Genomic DNA, 20437 nt, shown 5'->3' with positions numbered 1-20437 from the left:
TTGGGGAGTTAGTAAAGTGAGAGGCAGAGCAGATACGGAGGAAGATTAAATCAAGAGTGTTGCCATCTCTGTGAGTGGAGGAGTCAGAGATTAGTGATAGGCCAAAAGAGAAGGTAAGTGTTAAAAGCCAGGAAGCAGATGAGGAGCTGGGGACGTTAGTAGGGATGTTGAAATCGCCAAGGATGAGGGGTGGGATTTCACAGGATAGGAAGGGGGGAGCCAGGCGGCGGTGGTCTAGGAACAGGCAGGTGGGGCCTGGGGAACGGTAAATAACTGCGACACGCAGGGGCTGTGGGTGGAAAAGTCGCAGGATGTGGACTTCGAATGACTGGAAGGTAAGCGAGAGAGCTGAGGGAATGACCTGGAAGGTGCAGTTAGGTGAGAGGAGGATGCCTACTCCTCCACTGCGACTGTCATCCGATCTGGAGGTGTGGGAGAACTGCAGGCGATCATAGGACAATGCAGCGGGAGAAGTAGAATCAGACTGCTGTATCCAGGTTTCGGTGAGCGCAAGTGTTTGGTGGTGAAGAGGACATGGATAGTTGGGAGTTTGTTGCATGTGGTTTGGGAGTTCCATAGTGCACATTTAAATGGGGCGGGGGGGGGGGGCATTTTGGTAGAGAGCAGTACGCAGTGGGCCTGGGTAACATATATGTTAATAAAGTATACAATTTATTATTTTGTGTTTGGGAGCCACTCAGATATATCACAGGGGGTCAAGCAGAGATAAGCATAGCCTATTTTTATTTTAAGCCTGGCCCAGCTGCTTGAACATTTTTTGGTGTAGTGATAAAACTCCTTTTAGACCAGAAAAAACTCCAAATTGTTTAATCATCTCAATAGCGCTGGCAAAAGAGGACTCCACAGAGGACAGAAAAAGGACCAAGTCATCTGCATAATATCCAACCTTGTCAATTTGCTCCCCCAAAGTGATCCCCCAAATCCCCGGATTATGATAAATTCTCAGAGCCAGCGGTTCAATAGCTAATGAGAAAGGCATAGGGGACAAAGGAAAGCATTGCCTCATTTCCCTCTTTAAATTCAAAAAGGGGAATGGAATATAATTGACAAGAACATTAGAATAGGGACGTACAATATTTTGATCCAGCAACAAAATGAGGTCCCAACCCAAAGTGGAGCAGGACCTGCTGTAAGTTGTGCCATTCCATAGACTTTTGCTATATCCAATGATACCACAACCCACTCTAGCCCCAGTGCCTGACCTAACTATGTGACCACCTGGAGCTGATATTGTTGGATGTATATCTGCCTAGCATAAACCATGTTTGATCTCCATGAACCATTTCCAAGATAACCCTATCCAATCAGTTAGGCAGAACGTTGCTTAGGATCTTATAGTAGAAAGAAGGTTTTTGCACCAACAAAAAAGGAGTTTTTACTGTAAGAACGGTGGGACTATGGGACTCTCTGCCTGAGGAACCTGTTATGGTTAATTCACTGAAAGTTCAAAAAGGGCATTTTTTAGGTGGGTAGTAATAATTCTGCTAATGGTTACTAGATTGCTGGGTTCTTGATTCAGTAATTTATTTTGGTGTCATATTTGAAATCAGGAAGGGATTATTTCCCTAAAATAAGTAAAATTACCTCCTGTGTCATATCTTACCTCGTGTTTTTTACCTGCCTCTGGACCAACATTTATTATTCCCAATCATTAATATTCCCAATCATTGAGGACTTGTTATAAGGTCACTTTGAATTGAAGGAATGCTGCCAATAGATGGCGCTATAGAGGTATTTTTCCATTTTTCTTATTTGCATAAATTTCCAAGAAGAGCATTGCCTTATAAGTCTCCTTACTTAGCTTTTAGGTGTCCGTACACCCCTTCTGGGTGCTCTCCTTGGTGAGAGACTATACCATCCCCTGATCCACTCACCCCCTAGGTGTCTCCACACACTTTTTGGGTGCTCTCCTTAAGGAGACATGACGCCACTTTTGACCCAAGATATTAGTTTGAAATGGATGAAGGTATATATTTTTTTAGCCTTACAAAGTACAGGAGAAAAGCCGGCTCCCTAAAAACCACTTTTTTTTATTACAAAAAGTTCATAAAATTATAATTGGTAGGCACCTTGTGACACCATGTCTATGCACAGATGAGTCTTTGTTTGAAAGACAATTCTTTGTTGATCACAGCTAATAGACTGACATGGCACTTCTGCTTAAAATCAATTATGGACCAATCATTATACATTTAAAGCTAACATTTTTTGATTAATAATTATGCAATGTTCAATGCATGTTACAAAGGGATCACCGTTACTTGGGGGAGGGAGTCATGGGCAGAGAGAGATCAGTTTTACTTGACGAGGTTGTTAGGGGCACAGAGGGATCATCGTTACCTGGGACGGAGCAGAGAGGGACCAATGTTACTTGGGGATGGAAGCAGAGGCATAGAGGAACCGCTGTTACTTTGGAAGAGGAGGCATAAACAAAGGGAGTGCTGTTTTTTGGCATGGAAATAGGGACACAAAGGGATTACTGTTACTTTGTGTGAGAATGAGGGACCACTATCACTTGTGAAGGGTACAAAGGGGGCTTACTAGTTTAGTGCACATAGTGGATTTTATTGTTGTGTAAATGCACAAATAGGGGTACTACTATTGTGGGAATCTTTAACACAATCTTTCAGAGGGATTAAAGGGGTTGTACTATGATTGCAAGTTATTTCCTATTCACAGGATAGGAGATAAATTGCTGATTTGATGTGATCTGTAATTGGAGAGTGGAAGTTGCTGCTCTGACCTCTGTATAGTGGCCAGCACTTGTAACTGCAGACACAGCTCCCATTGATTTTAATGAAACCCCAGCCTGCATTTGCAAGCACTGGCCACTACACATGGGTCAGAGCAGCAGCTTCCGTTCCTAATGATAGGTCATCAATAGTATTTTCCTGGAAAACCCCTTTAATCCACAGCTTAGTACTTTGTATCGATTTTAGCAGCGGGATTTCCGGCAAAATTTCCTCCCTTGACCGCTTGCATAGGATTGCATTAGATAATGCAAACCTTTGCACACAGCCACGATTTGTCTGTGTGAAAACACGCGTGGAAAACAAATCGTGGCATGTTCTATTTCTGTGTGGGTCTCACAGAGGTCCGCACAGAGATGTCATTGGCCGGGGCATCACAGAGCAGAGGAGACACCGGGAGCGGGTGAGCCACAGGGCTGTGCAGGGGCACGGGTCCGCATCCCGCTGCAAGAATTCTCGCAGCGGGATCCGACCTGGCCGTCTGCAGGCAACCTACGGTTGAGATCTATGTTGTTATTGCTTTGCCTATTGGATTCTAGATCTGATAACCAAGATTGCTACATTGCAAATCTTGTTGGTTGTTTTTAATATACCCTGGTTAGTGCCTACCAAATGTTGTTCACGGAAGGACAACCCATGAACCAACGACTAGGTCATGGGTGACTAGGGCTTCGCTGATGGGCATGGGCAGCAAAGCCTAGTGTATCTGCTTTAATCCCACAAAAGAACTGCTCTAGCAAAAATGACTGAATAAAGTAAGATGGACCACTGTTCCCTGCGGAAACTTCCTACAATGGGCACTTGTGCACCAGAACTGAACAATGGAGCAATAGAAAGAGGAGGCCTGGTCTGATGAATCATAGTGTGATACTCTGGACAATGTTCTGCTGAGAAACCTTGGATCCTAGCATTTATGTGCATACTCCTTTGATATATACTACCTACCTACACACTGGAGTACACGTACACCCATGGAAATGGTACTTTTAGAAGGGTTATATGTCCTAGTATACTGAAAAATGTTTCCATCAGTGCTTTGAGTAAAATGCCGAAGTTCAAGTTGCTGATTGGTATGTCTTGGATAAACAACTCTGTTCCATACAGTGGCCAATATTGTACCTTACATTACTAACAGGGGTTTTCCCTCTAAACATAGGAGGAAATCTATTAAGACCCGTGTTTCCAACTCCGGTCTTAATATAATTTCCGCTGGTGCGTGTTTATATATATATATATATATATATATATATATATATATATATATATATATTAATATTTGCCTCTTCAGCAGGGGCGTACCTAAGGGTTCAGGGGCGAGGGTGCAAAAGTTTAGCTCAGGCTCCACCCCACACTCCCCCGTACCCATATCTAGATCATGCTGCAAACATAATCTAGCCCCTTGGCGTAATCTTTCTAAACATGACAAATTTGTTTGTAGCCCTGCAGGCCACTCTCACACCGCTTTTTACCGCTATTAGCACAGCGCCCCGAGTGCCGTACTAACCACGGTAAAACTCTCCCATTGATTTTAATGAGCTTACTCAAATCTGCGCTGGAACGCGGTGTCCCTATCGCTGTGATTTTCGAGAGCTGTCTGTTTTATTTTTGCGTATTCGTGGTTTTTAACACTCCTCCTCACCTATCACAATGATGGGGTGCATTAAAAAGCGCTGTCAAACGCTGTAACCTGTGTTCGAAAACGCTGCTCAAAATTCCGGTAAAAATTCCACGATTACAAGCTGCGTTTTCTGAACACGTGTGAGAGCGGCCTTAGGGTGATTCATGTTTTGGTTGTACAGGGTGGAGCGCGGTAATTTGCTAATTTGGGAGTGAAATAAAAAAATAATGAACTTGTAAAAACTTTATTTTATATTTTATTTACATTGAACAGTAGTGGAATTTACAAATTATTTGGTTTTAAATATTGTATCTGGCAAATGTTGACCTTCACTACGAACATCGAACGAGTTAGAGCAGCAGTATTGCAATCTCCGAAACGCTCTGCTCAGAAGCAAGCGCTTGCTCTTGGCATTTCAAGACGTTCTCTCCACCGGATTCTTCATAGTAAACTGAATTTTCACCCGTATAAAATGTGCGTGGTCCAACAATTGTCAGCGCAGGATTATGTTACACGACGAACATCTGTATTGCAACCGTCCCAACACCCTGGAAGACCTAAGGAACAATATTGACGCTGAGATTGCCAGAATACCAGTCGACATGCTTGAAAGAGTGCATGAGAACTTCAGAAAACGTATGCAGCAGTGTGTGGATAGCGAAGGTCAACATTTGCCAGATACAATATTTAAAACCAAATAATTTGTAAATTCCACTACTGTTCAATGTAAATGAAATATAAAATAAAGTTTTTACAAGTTCATTATTTTTTTATTTCACTCCCAAATTAGCAAATTACCGTGCTCCACCCTGTACTTTAGAACCACAATAAAGGAAAAAATATTAAAAAATCTGCATGCAGTATTTAGGCCTCATGTCCGCGGGGAAAATCAGGCCCGCTACAGATTCGCCATTGAGAATCTGCAGCGGGTCCCTCCTGCCCCGCGGACATGAGCGCTAAAAATAGAATATACTCACCTGCAGCGGTCTGTGCGTGTCTTCCCTTCTTCCCGGCTGGATCTTCTTTCTTCGGCCCGGCGGATGTGCTCGGTACGCCGGCTGCGTGTCGCGCGCATGCGCCAGGCACATCCGCCGGGCCGAAGCAAGAAGATCCGGCCGTGAAGAAGGGAAGACACGCACGGCCCGCAGCAGGTGAGTATATTCTGATTTCAGGTCTCCCGCAGATCCGGACGGCTTCCATAGGCTTTAATAGAAGCCTACGGGAGCCGTCCGCGCGGGAGAACCGCACCGAATGGAGCATGGTCTGGATTTTTTCCTGCACGTGGATCCGCGTATGCAGGGAAAAATGACATCCGCAGGTATTTAACCCCTTCCCGCTCCAGGGCGTACCGGTACGTCCTGGAAGCCTGGTACTTCCCGCAACAGGGCGTACCGGTACGTCCTGGAGATAGCGCGGGATCACATAAGATCCAGCGCTATCCCGCAGCGGTAGCCGGCTGTCAGTCACAGCCGGCGTCCCGCTGCAACAGCGGGGGGCATCGGAGATGCGCTGCCCGCGGTTAACCCCTTCCGTGCCGTGATCTAAGTAGATCGCGGCAGGGAAAGAGTTCACAGAGGGATCGCGCTCCTTCTGTGTCTCCGGCCGGAACTCGCGATGTCATCGCGAGAGCCCGGCCTGTCGCCATGGCAACAGGACGCCAGACACTGGCGTCCTGTATTGCCTGTGCCTATAATCGCTGTATAAGCGATAAGGCATGGCAGAGCAGTAGCTCTGCCATGCCTTATAACAGCGATCATAGGCACAGTGTTGTAAGTCCCTCAGAGGGACTCAAATAGTATAAAAAAAAAGAAAAGAAAAAAGTGTAAAAAAAGAAAAATGTAAAAAAAAATTTAAAAAAAACCCTTTTTTTATGCTTTTTCTAATATTAGCATAAAAAAAGGGGAAAAAAATTAAAACCCCACATATTTGGTATTGACGCGTCCGTAACGAAGTGTACAAAAAGTTCAACACACTTTTTATTTTGTACGATAAAAAGTGTAAAAAACACGGCTAAAAAACAGAGGCAAAATGCTAATTTTTAGCATTTTGCCTCCCAAAAAATGCAATAAAAGTGATCAAAAAAGCCGTACATTCCCCAAAATGGTACCAAAAAAAACTACAGCTCGTCTCGTAAAAAATAAGCCCTCATAGAGCTCCGTACATAGACAAATAAAAAAGTTACAGGACTTTGAATGCAGCTATAGAGGAAAAAAAAGATTTCCAAAAAAAAGGGGGTTTTATTGCAAAAAAGTGTAAAAACCTAAAAAAAAATATAACAATTTTGGTATCGTTGTTACCGTACCGACCCGCAGAAAAAATTTAGTGTGTCATTTATGCTGCATGATTAACGCTGTAAAAAAAAAAAAAAAAATCTATGGCAGAATTGATGCGTTTTCTCTCTCCCTGTTATCATAAAAAAAAATTAAAAAATTTTATGATATTGTCTATGTACCCAAAAGTGGCACCGATAAAAACTACAGCTCGCCACGCAAAAAACAAGCCCTTATACGGCCGCGTCCACGGAAAAATAAAAAAGTTATGGCTTTTGAAAAATGGAGATGGAAAAATACCAAAAAATTGCTTGGTCCTCAACGCCAAAATAGGCCGTGTCATTAAGGGGTTAACTACCTGCGGGTGTCTAATGCATCCCTATGGGGCGCGGATCCGCGTGCAGAAAAGATAGAGATAGAAAGATAGATAGATATGAGATAGATAGATAGATAGATAGATAGATAGATAGATAGATATGAGATAGAAAGATAGATAGATGTGAGATAGATAGATAGATAGATAGATAGATAGATGTGAGATAGATAGATAGATGTGAAATAGATAGATGTGAGATAGATCGAGAGATAGATAGCGGGATAGATAGATATGAGATAGATAAATAGATATGAGATAGATAGATAGATGGATAGATTTGAGATAGAAAAATAGATAGATATGAGATAGATAGATAGATAGATGTGAGAGATAGATAGATGTGAGATAGATAGATGTGAGATAGATAGATGGATGTGAGATAGATAGATGTGAGATAGATAGATAGATATCAGATAGATAGACAAATATCACATAGATAGATATGAGATAGAAAGATAGATAGATATGAGATAGAAAGATAGATAGATGTGAGATAGATAGATGTGAGATAGATAGATAGATGTGAGAGATAGATAGATGTGAGATAGATAGATGTGAGATAGATAGATGGATGTGAGATAGATAGATAGATATCAGATAGATAGATAAATATCAGATAGATAGATATGAGATAGAAAGATAGATAGATATGAGATAGAAAGATAGATAGATGTGAGATAGATAGATAGATGTGAGATAGATAGATAGATAGATGTGAGTTAGATAGATAGATAGATAGATAGATAGATAGATAGATATGACATAGATAGATGTGAGATAGATAGATGTGAGATAGATAGATAGATAGATGTGAGATAGATAGATAGATGTGAGATAGATAGATGTGAGATAGATAGATGTGAGATAGATAGATAGATGTGAGATAGATAGATAAATGTGAGATAGATAGATAAATAGATGTGAGATAAATAGATAGATGTGAGATAGATAGATAGATGTGAGATAGATAGATAGAGAGATCGAGAGATAGATGATAGATAGATATGAGATAGATAGATAAATAGATATGAGATAGATAGATAGATATGAGATAGATAGATATGAGATAGATAGAGGAGACAGACAGATACACACACACATACACATATATATACTTACCCCGGGGCCCGGACCACTTCTCCATCTCACAGCAGCAGGAGAGGCAGACACTGCAGCTCCACGTTCAGCAGGAAGCAGGGGGCAGCACATGATCACTGTGCCCTGCCGACCCACGTGACTTTCTCCCTCCTCCTCCTCCTCTCCCCTTCTCTGCCGGGCTCTCTCTCAGGCTGGCCGTTCTGCATGCAGCCTGATTGGAATCATGCTGCACACAGAACGGCCCAGCCATTAATGCACTGAATGTGCAGATGGGTATGGCGGAGGGCGGCCTCAGGGCCCCCTGAGCGCAGGGGCCAGGTCACCATGGCGATCCCAGCAACCCCTGATGCTACGCCTATGTTCTTCAAATCTAATCCATTAAACCTGAAGAAGAAGCCTAAGTAGATTTGAAAGCTTGCTATAACATCATGTCTTTTTGTTATCCATTAAAAGGTATCATTATCTACTGTTATTTTTTTTTTTCTGACAACATCCATGATGCGAGGTAAATAATGCATTACTTTGATTGATCAGACTTTTACAGACGCAGCGATAACAAATATGTATTTTTATTATTATGAATATGGCAAAAGTGCTTTAATCGCTCCTGCAGTATGATGTAATGCCATAGCATTACATCATACTGCAATTGGGCAGGCAGTCTATCAAGCCCACACACAGGCATGGCTTTATAGGAATTCTACCATGATTGAAGGCCCCCAGTTGCCATGACACCTACACGGCTCCCTGCGATCACATCTGGGACCCTCGAACATCGTTCAGAGATTTAAATGCCGCTGTCAGAATTGACAGCGTTATTTAAAGGGTTAGCAACACTGAGGAGCCATGCGGTTTATCGGAGCTCTTGCCGCTGGGTATTGGATGTGAGAAACAGCTGGCAGCCGTGATCTCCCTTCATACATGTACTGCAGCTGCAGGACATCAAAAGGCACATCGGTGGTTGTTAAGGGGTTAAAATCTACTGTGACCAGAGAGGCCCACCTTACTCTCTCTGTACCCCTATACAGCTGCTATGCATAATCTGGGGCAATATTGACATCCACTTTCTATATATACCACTCATCACAAGTTTGTTGAAATGATAGATACACTTTAGTAAAATGTAAAAACAAAATCTGCAATCTCTATATCTAATCGTGGATAAGATTCAATGCATTTACATACCTGATCCACCTGCTATCATTCCCACCTGACGTGCAAACTTTCTCTCAGCTGGCGATCTCTTGTTTGGTTGAATAGTAAAGTAACCTTATTAAATGAAGCACAGATAAGTTAATATTTCTAGTGCGGTATAGAAATGTGTGTCTTTAGATTATTTTTTCCTACTGTGCTCTGTAGGGCTTGTATTTAATACTACCAATGATTAACTGCCAAATGAATTGTGTCATTTGTGTCAATTAAATGGGTGTAATGCAATGTAGACTCAAAAACTACCTTATGGGCTCTAAGGTCAAGTTCAGAGTAGGATTTGTTACAGATTTTCAGTGTTGAATTCTAAATAATAAAAAGTCTTAAAACCAATAGCAAACTCATCTATACCTTCGCGCAACAATAAGATAATCAGTTTTAAATACAGACGTCTAAATCAATATTTCTCAACTTCAGTTCTCAAGTTAGGTCTTGTTTTCAGGATCCCCTTAGGGATCCCGGAACTTAGCCCCGCCCCGTCCCACCTCCTCTCATTGCAAATAGTGCAGAGGGGCGGAGAGGGGGCGGGAGCTCAGAGTACTGCTCCTGGCCCTTCCAGCCTCCTCCCCCTGCAGAGACAGACGCAGTATATCGGCTGGCGTGAATACCCGGCCATTATACGGTCGTCTGAACAAGCCCTAAGGGACACTTTATTTTTATTTTCAAGAGAGGCTATCTGAGAAAAAGCACAAAATTTTTGTTACGCAATTTCTTTTGAGCATGGAAATGCCCCATAAGTGAACATAATTTACTGTTTGGATGCAAGTCTGGGCTCAGAAGGAAGGAACACAGATTGGCTTAAAACATTTTTTGGATGCAATGTTGCATTTGCAAAGGCCCCGGGTTAGCAGTACAGTGGGAACTGCCAAAAGTTATCCTATTTTGGAAACGACACACTTTACCGTACTCATCTGGGGGGGGGGGGGGGGGGGTACAAGAATTAGTAGTATTGTTTGAGGTCTTACTAGTATATCAATTTATTATGTGGGGGCATATGTAAGCTGTGTGGAGTACATCAGGATTTAATATTTTGAAACTCTGGTCTTAATAAATTTATCCCACAGTGTACAGTGCAAAAATTAAATGAATGTTGAAAGAAGCAGCTCATCTTCACACAGTCAGTAATAGTAAATGCAGCTTTGTAGTACTCCTCAGAGAAGTTCCATTAGAATTATTCAGTTAGCGCCTGTAGTTTACTATTACAACAATAACTAATGGCTCAACTCAAGGCTGGTCTTTGGATCGTGTGGTGTGACTTGTGCGGTTGCTCAGGCTGCATTAGTTCCACCTGCTAAAGGGATTTCCATAGATTACCTGGCATCCAAGGTTTGTAGCCATCTAAATCTTAATATTAATTGCACAGGAGTTTTATCTAACCCACTGTTTCAGTTTAAAGGTGGGTCTCACTAGTGAGGCCTTACACAGTTTTTGGGTTGGCACAGCCAGGTAAGCAATTTTAATAAAAGTGATCATATGTTGAAAAGGCCTTTTTCTGGTTGCACCATTGTCTAATTTAAGGCCCATTTACACTGGGCGATCATCGCTAAAAATTCGCTAATCGGCAATCGTTTTAGCGATAATCAGTGAGCGAAAATGGGCACGGGGCACCCGCATTTCGGGCACTTTTTGATGATTGTTGAGATCAAACTCACTTGATTTTAATGATCACTTTTATCAGTCGTTTTCCAGGGGGGAGAGCTGGTAGCCTTGTTTCCCCTGTGGAGAACAAGGAATCTTCGCGCAGATAATAGCCTTGGGCTATTTGCCTGAGCTCAGTGAAGGCTTCATTTACATACATAATTGGTATTTAAGTAGCTGAGTAGCTACTTGAATACCAATTATTTTTTATGCAAAATAATCGCTCAAAGCTGTATTTGAGCGATTATCTGCTCGTGTAAATGGACCTTTAGCAATAGAACTTATTGAATTTGTGCTGACCTGGGTCAGGAGACAAAGTTTAAGATTAATTGAGGAAGTTTTTGAAACTATTGGCATGGACTACAGGTATTATTGTATTATGTCGCCACTGGAAGTTAGGGGTGGCGACATAATACAGCACTGTCAAACAAAGATCACGCCCCCAGCTTGTGATTGGCTGCGGGAATGTTTAATCGCCAAAGTGCCGTGCTCGCAACTGCGGCACCAAGAGTATCGGCAGCAGCGGGACATCAGCACCAACTGTGAGCTGGGTACCGGGCGTCAGGGAGCATAGAGACGGTGGCCGTCACGCACCACTGAGGCGGCGGACAGGACGGAGATGTGATTCGCCGGACGGCTGTGAGCCATAACAGAAAAGCGCCGTGGGACCGAGCACAGCTACGACGCAAGGGGTGAGGAGCAGTGACACGCCACCCAGGAACTCCAGGGACAGTGAGAGGTGCAGAATCTGCATTCCTTTTTGCTGGCCCTGGAGGCTTAGGATGAGGGTTACTTTTCTTCTTAGGCTTAGATTATTAGGTGTAAATGCTGCCATGTTACCGCTGGAACCTGCCAGCATTTACAGCTCATAATGTAAGCCTAATTGCCAAAGTAACCCTCATCCTAAGCCTGCAGTTCTGGCAAAAATCAATCCACACGCTGCTGGGACCTTTCAGCATTGAGCCAATCGGGAGCTAGGGGTGTGACAGGGGTGTTACTGCATCCAAGCCCTGTCAAACCCCTAGCTTCCGGTGGCGTCAAGATACAATAATACTTGGACTACAACCAATGGTAAGGCCCAGATATCTCCATTTTCTGGCTGATAAGGGTCCAATAGGAAAAGATTTTCCTTTCAAAACAGAGGATTCATTCCAGGAGTCACTGCTTCTGATAGCAATAAAAAAAATGCTTTTTAAACTAAACTACATAGTGACTGTTGAAGTACAGTGACGTTCTTGATTTCAAGTGTGGTTATTTTAAGTGTGCGTGACTTAAAATCAGGTGGAGTCTCTGTCATTTATATGTATTTGTATTTATTTGTGTTTTAATTTCAAGTCACAGTGGTTATACATTGCTTATACATTGCAGCTATATTTGTCTTTCTTAGGCCACACTTGAGTTCAGAAAGTGCAGCTCAAAATCGTTTCACAGTGCATTTTAACACACCCCATCATTGTAATGGGTGATGAGGTTCTTAAAAACGCGAAAGCGCACAAAAATAGAACAGACAGCGCATTTTCGAGTGCAGCTCTAAAAAGCTCCATTAGAATCAAAGGGGGAATGGAACCATGGTTAGGGCGGTGCTTGGGGCGCCATGGTAAAAAGGGGTGCGTGTGAGAGTGGCCTTAGAGTTTAAAACATTATGCTGAGGGGATATATTTGGGGATTACATTGTTATATTTAGAAAGCCATATTGTTACATTTAAAAAACACAGAACTTGGTAGTGTGTTCAGTGTTCAATATCCAGTGTCCTGAACAGCTGATTAATTAAGGGCATGATAACCTAATTAACCCTTTAATGACAAGGCTTTTTTTATCTTTGTTTTTCCCTCCCCACCTTTAAAAAAATCATAGGTCTTTATCCATCAATGTAGCTGTATGAGGGCTTGTTTTATTGTGGGACGAATCGTATTTTTCAATGAAGCTATTTAATGTACCATATAATGTACTGAAAAACGTTAAAAAAATTGTAGTGTAAAATGGAAATTCTGTAACTTTTGAGGGGGGGGGGGGAGTCTTTTTTCTATGGTGTATACACTGCAACAAAAGTAACATGATAACTTTATTCTGTAGGTCAGTATGATCACTATGATACCAAATTTATATAGTTATTCTTTTGCTGTACTACTATTAAAAATAAAATATCTCTTCCGCCCGGGACACAGAGGGAGCAGGATGTGTCTTTACAGAGCTCCTGCCAGGCACACTCCCAGAGACACCGTGACCCTCTGAAAACCCAAACAAAGCAGCTGCGGGGGACGGACATCTCCCCTGCTTGCTTGGCGGAACCCCCCACATCACAGAAGAGCCCGAAAGACCCTCGGTGAACCCCCCGACGCGACCAGCGGGAACAGGGAACCGGAGGGCGGACTCGCGGCAATAGGGGACGCAGACCTTGCAGCCAGCCGGGACGTTACCCCCCCGAAGAGCCCGGTAAGACACGCTGACACACCAGCCTTCACCCGAGACATACGGGGAGCCTCCAGGGCGCTGCGTCCTGAACTTCACGCGGGGCCGCGGCCTGAACTTCCGGTCGCGAGGGCCGCGACCAACACCGGCCGGGGCCGCGAGCGGAGGAGAAGACTCCGGGGCACTACAGAGGGGCACGGGAGGCCCTCCAGGGGCGACGAGACCGCGAGAAGACCGCCAGAACACGAGGGCCGAACAGCGGTGGGAGCCGCGTCACAGCCCCCCAGCCGCGACAGGCTCCACTCGGCACCGTGAGAGGCGAGAAACCCCGGAGGGCACCCGGACGACCCGAGGAACCTCCCCGAACCAGTGATCGTCCCCGAAAATTGGCGTGGAGATTGTGGCCTAGCAGCGTTATAAGCCGCGTCCTAAATTTTCGGCTGAGAAGCCCACAGTAAACCCCGCCCACCTCAACAGGCAAGGGGAGGGGCCGAGTCATTAACGGAGGGGGGAGATATCATACACCCATACTGGTGCTACAGAGCAGACCCCCAGGACACAACAGGATCACAAAAGGCTCAGAAGCCAGACAATACAAAACAAAAACAGTGGGGAACTGCTGCCTCCCCACGGGCTTCACTCCAACCCCAACAAAAACCACAAAAGTCAAAGACATACATACAAAAAGGAAATTAAAAAAAAACACGCAACAAAAAACCACACGCGACCCTCGCACAAATACAACTTCTGACAAAATCTGGACAACATAATAGGAGAAAGAAGGAAAAAGAAAACCTAAACTACGCAAAACAAAACAACCAAACATCTTGGAATAAGGAAAAGAAGACAAGGGAGACAAAACGAATCCAATAAAAATACAGACAGTGAGCTGTACTAAAAACTCCAAACAAGCAGAAATGGAGATATAGAAACCAAACGAAAAGCCATATCCACATCAAAAATAAACCGCAACAAAACAGGAACAACTCGAGAAATAGGGAGAGACCCCTTAAAGCGAACATCCCACATAACTTTTTGATTTTAAAATAGCTAAAACATGGACAAATATCTAAACGAAAGAAACGCAGGCACCTCAACGAGAGCAACACGTCAGCCAAATACAGACAAAACAACCACAGGAGGACAACAGAAGAATAAACTTGGCAAAAACACCAAAGAAAAAGAGAGCAAGACTACGCAGCAACCTGTGTCCCCCTTAAAGAACACTCCACCGCGCGCCATGGTATCACCAGAGCGCGATCCAGAAACAATGGAACCTCTTCCACACAAACCAGAAAGCAATCAAGGAATAACAGCGTGGACATGACACAGGCGACACTTGTGGCACAAGAGGTCTCAAAACTGCTCCTCCCCCTATTTGACAATAGACTAGAGCCACTGCACAAATCCATAAACTCAGCACTGTCCCAAATTACGGACAACACCCAAAGGCTAACAGAACTAGAAACGAAAACCCAGAACACAGCACAAACAATTGCAACCTTAGAAGCTTCGCTACAAAGAAGTCAGTCAGAAACCGAAATGCTCCGGGAAAAAATCGACGACCTAGAGAATAGACATCGCCGCAATAACCTCCGTTTTGTGGGAATATCTGAGACCATAACCAACAACCAGCTTTTAACCTACTTAACCACCGAGCTACCACAGGCACTCCAACTTGACATACCCAACGACCCCCTAACAATAGAAAGAGCCCACAGAATCGGCCCACCAGGGGAAGGGCGTAACAACAGAAACAGATCTCGCCCAGTGATAGCAAAATACATGCACTGGGCAACAAAAGAAGCAATTCTGCAAGCCTACAGACGACAAGGAGAACTAACTATACAAGGATCAAAGATTCTGCTGTTCCAAGACTTCTCAGTGACAGTATCACAGAAACGCAAGCTATTCACCCCAATCTGCCAAGCTTTACACGAACGAAACACACGCTTCCAACTGCTATACCCAGCAAAACTACGGATTCAAGATGGCAACAAATCCCTGATATTCAACACCCCAGAGGAAGCAAGAAGACATCTACACATGGAAGAGAACGGAGAACAAGGCTGAAAAAGACTGGAAGAAAGAACAATACAGTTGCTCTTTACTACAACCCTATTCCGAGTACCGATGTGGCGCATGTCACGTATAAGAAAAGGAAAAATTGTTAAAAGTTTACATGTTTATCACTATATTTCTCACGTTTTTCATGTTTTTTATTTTTTTTCTGACCCATTTGACCTTTAGAAAACAGATTACTAGGAAGACCGGAGAGCCCCACAGGCACGGCACGATCAACATCCAGTCACATCAGCGGCTCGCTGGGACCGCAGGATGCGACAGCAACAAAGAGGCAGAAACTACGGTAACTATGACCAACTCACACTCACCAACATGCCTATAGACTTAGAGACAACAGAATATCAAACACCCACCACGATACAAATACTATCTTGGAACGTAGATGGACTAAACACACCCATTAAACGGAAAAAAATACACACATGAAACGATATAAACCAGACATAGTGTTTCTACAGGAAACACACTGGAAAAGAGAGGGGAAAGGAGAACTGAGAGCACCATGGATAGAAGCATGCTACACGGCATCACACACATCAGCATCACAAGGGGTAGCTATATTGACTAGGTAAAACATGCCACACACAATACTGCAAAGCATAGCCGACCCGCAGGGCAGATACCTAATAGTGAGAATTAAAATAGATGAACAAACGTACGCCCTGGTAAACATCTATGCCCCCAACACAGATCAACCAACATTCTATGCCACACTAATAGAAAAATTACAACCATACTTAAACGACAGAATAATATTGGGAGGAGATTTCAACAGCATACAAGAGGAAACACTAGACAGAACAGGACCATCTACCCAAACAACTTCAACTACACACGCACTACTAACATTAAAAGAGCAACTTAGTGTATGTGACCCGTGGCGACTCCTGAACCCCACCAGCAAAGAATACACATGCTGTTCAAGCGCTCATCACTCATTTTCACGCATTGATTTCTTTCTAATATCAAACAGCATTTTTGAATACCACCATCAATCGGTAATCCACCCAATATCCCTCAGCGACCACGCGCCGATAGCAATGAGATTACAATTGATAACCCCGCGAAGGCTAACCAAAATATGGCGATTCCCCTCATTCTTGCGGGAATCGGAGGACTTTAGAGCGTACCTGAAAATCCACTGGAACAATTATGCAGACGACAATAGTGTGCACATAGACAACATAAATATATTTTGGCAGGCCTCAAAAGCAGTGATGAGAGGCCAAATCATAAGCTACCTGTCCCATAGGAGGAAAAAATTTCAAACGGAATTCGAGACACTACATCACTCCCTCCTGGAAGCACAAAAGGAACATATGAACACCTACGATGACAACTCATACCAAACCTTTCTCACAGCAAAACACCTACTAAACACGTTCGTACATACCCATGCACATTAGCAAACCCAACTAACAAAAAATAAATTCTACAGGTGGGGTAATAAGACGGGACGCTTGCTAGCCAACTTGGCCAAGCAAAGACAACCATACAAACCAATATTGACTCTAAGACACACTAACGGGGACAATCTTACAACGAAACAAGAAGAGGTGGCTCAAATACTACATGAGTACTTTGAAAACCTATATAGGGCAGAACCAACAAACATACAAAATATAAATGACTTCTTAGAATCTATGAAGTTACCAAAACTAACAGAAGAGCAAAAATTCCTACTAGATGCTGACATACAGGAGGAAGAGGTACGAGAGGTGATTACAACGGCACCAGGGGGAAAAACACCTGGCCCTGACGGATTCTCGACAGAATATTATAAAATTCTAATAACAGACATCGTGCCAGTTCTGACACAACTTTACAATACAGTATACATAAAAGACACACAAGCAGAACACTTCGGAACATCCAGAACGATATTGCTCCCTAAACCGAACAAAGACCTAACAGACCCAAGATCCTATAGGCCAATAGCGCTGCTGAACTGCGACTACAAATTTCTGTCCAAAATACTAGTGGACAGACTCCAGCTAATCCTCCCATCCATACTAGACCCAGCACAGAAAGGCTTCACACAAGGGAGGAGCGCCCTAAAAAATATTAGAGCCGCCATAGCGGCGACGGTCGCAGCACAAAACCCCGAGAACCAGACCACAATGTTGCTAAGTCTAGACGCAGAAAAAGCCTTCGATAAGATGGCCTGGCCATTCTTAAACATAGTACTGAAAAAAAGGGGTTTTGGACAGATTTTTGTGAAATACATAGACACAACGCAGACAAATGCCACCACGACCCTCACAGTTAACGGCCTTAATACCCCCAATATAGACCTATTTAGAGGGGCCAGACAAGGTTGCCCACTTTCGCCACTGCTATTTAACCTATCAATAGACCCATTGCTTAGATACCTGACACAAACGACAAATTTTACAGGAGCGACCTGTGGGGACACTAAAATAAAAGTAGAAGCATTTGCAGACGATCTCCTGCTGGTGATAGACAATCCTAGGGAAACATTAACACCCCTACTACAAGATGTCGAGAAAATCGGCAAACTCTCGGGCTATACTTTAAATCTAGACAAAACAGAAGCCCTACTCCTCAGAGGACCAGCCAAACCCCCATGGGCAACGCCATACCCATTCAAATGGGAAAAGCACGCTATACAATACTTGGGAGTACAAATTACAAGAAACCCTTCCAAATTATATAACACAAACATAGAACCACACATCAAAAAACTAGAAACGACCCTAAACACATGGAAAAACTTTACAATTTCCTTTCTGGGGAGGATAAGCCTATTAAAAATGATAGAATTCCCACGCCTATTATACATCTTACACTCACTACCCATATTTTTAAAACTAAAAGACATAAAAAAAATAAACTACCTAAATAGGAATTTTATATGGGGGGGAAGAAGACCGTGCATCGCGCTCAAAGTATTACATAAACATAGAGAGAACGGAGGAACCAACCTGCCAAAAATCCTTAGCAGCACAGACGCGAATCATCCATGACTGGATCCATTCTAAGTCCTATTTCACAAACAAATCACTTGAACAGGAAATGGCTGGCCCAACACGACTTCAGAACAGCCTCCATCACACATATGCGGAACTTCCAGAAAAATTAAAAAGAACCCCCTGATACTAACGGCCTGGAAGACATGGAATAAACTGCGTAAAGATAGTCAAACATCGCCACAAGCATCACCATACTTGTCACTAATAAACAATCCCAACTTCCAAGACGGTAACCCCCACAACATATTTGTGGAATGGGAGGCCCAAGAAATACACACAATAGATAAACTATTACACATAAGGGAACGACGAGTTTTAACACACGACGGAATGAAACAAAAAAACCTTGAACTCCGAATTCCACTATTCTCATACCTACAAGTCAGACATTACATTACAGAACTCATACCACAATTCCAAGAACCCGACTGGGTACAAACAGGCGATACATAGATGACCAGGAAAACAGGTCCACGGGGCATGATCTCCAAGTTGTATAGGGCAATAAGAAACATGAGAGAGCAGGAGGACACTGACCCGGGGGTGGAAAAGTGGGCCATGGATAATCCTGACTTCACACCAACACTGATAACGAAATCTCTGACCTCGGCACACAGGTACCTACCATCGGCTAGGTTCCTGGAGATGAGATTGCAAATCGCTCACAGGTCATATATAACCCCAAATAGGGGATTCCACATAGGAATCTACGATACCACAAACTGCTTTAAATGTCAGGCACCCAACGCAAACCTATACCACAGCTTGTGGACATGCCCCTCAATACAGGACTTCTGGACACGAATAGGTGAATACACAAAAACACACCTAACAAATTTTTGCCCACAAGAGCCAACATGAGCTGTGTTCGGCTATTTAGACCCAGAAACATATCACTGCTCAAGACGTGTTAGAAAACTACCACACTTTATAGCAGCAGCAGGACTTAAAGCCATCTTACAGACATGGATACAACCAACAGGGCCCCCATTTAGACTGTTCCTGGACAAACTAGCATTCCTGTTCCAAATGGACTGGGCAGAAACATCACTCTTTAAAGAAAAGATGGTACAAGCCTTTTTTGAAACTTGGGGGAGCTTCATTCAATTACTACCACAAAGGGTAAAAGACAAATTAAGAAACTGTTTCTATTACACCTGCTGGTTCCAGGAGCAGGTGGCAGTAGGAGACACACCTATTTAGGGTGAAACACGGACCGTGCCGTAGCCATGTGGGGCCTCCATAAACTTTGAAGATCTTCAATGCGCAGGTCAGTAGACCAAAAAACATCTGTGGTCATAATGGGTCAAAACTTTAATTTAATGTATGCAATTTGTTTGAGTTAACATTTTTTTTTTTTATTAGGTTTTATATAATTTAAAAAAAAAAAGGCAGGTTGAGACAATTCATGGACACACAAAGAAGAAACCTTGCAAAATTGTTGAAATGCTGAATGTTTGTCATAACCTGTTTCATAAAGACAAAGTTTAAAAAAAAAAGAAAAAAATATCTTTGGAAAAAATAAAATTAGTTTCTGTCGCCACCTTTTCTATTTTTTCGTCAAAATAGTTGTGTGAGTGCTCTTTCTTTGCAAAATGTTTCTATTGGTGCCTTTTTGGTCGCTTTTTATTACATTTTTACTTGGAGATGGAATGACCAAAAAAATGCAATTCTGGCAGTAATTTTTTTCTGACAATGTTCATCGGGTGAGCTAAGTAATGCTTTACTTTGGTAGTTCAGACTTTTATGGACATAGCAATACCAAATATGTTTTTAACTTTTTTTATTTAGATTCTTTTATTATATACAGCAGGTTTCATCACCAACACAGAAGGGGGTTCTTTACTGTAAGAGCAGTGAGACTGTGGAACTCTCTGCCTGAGGATGTGGTGATGGCAAAATCCATAGAGGAGTTTAAGATGGGACTAGAGTTCTATGATATTACAGAATATAGATATTAGGTGACCAG

At 43.0% G+C, this 20437-nt stretch overlaps 1 protein-coding gene across 1 annotated transcript in view; it reads right to left on the bottom strand.

Moving 5' to 3' along the window:
• CYB5R1 (cytochrome b5 reductase 1) overlaps nt 1-20437 on the bottom strand; it is a 114174-nt gene that overhangs the window by 58443 nt on the left and 35294 nt on the right. The window contains exon 6 of the mRNA XM_066584181.1: nt 9319-9402. Within this exon, the coding sequence (XP_066440278.1) occupies nt 9319-9402 (84 nt within the window). The remainder of the gene's footprint in view (nt 1-9318; nt 9403-20437) is intronic.

This window comes from Eleutherodactylus coqui, chromosome 1 (assembly GCF_035609145.1).
Source record: "Eleutherodactylus coqui strain aEleCoq1 chromosome 1, aEleCoq1.hap1, whole genome shotgun sequence".
In the NCBI taxonomy this organism is placed as follows: domain Eukaryota; kingdom Metazoa; phylum Chordata; class Amphibia; order Anura; family Eleutherodactylidae; genus Eleutherodactylus; species Eleutherodactylus coqui.
Note: the sequence above shows the minus strand (reverse complement) of the source record. Positions and strands in the feature narration are given on the sequence as shown.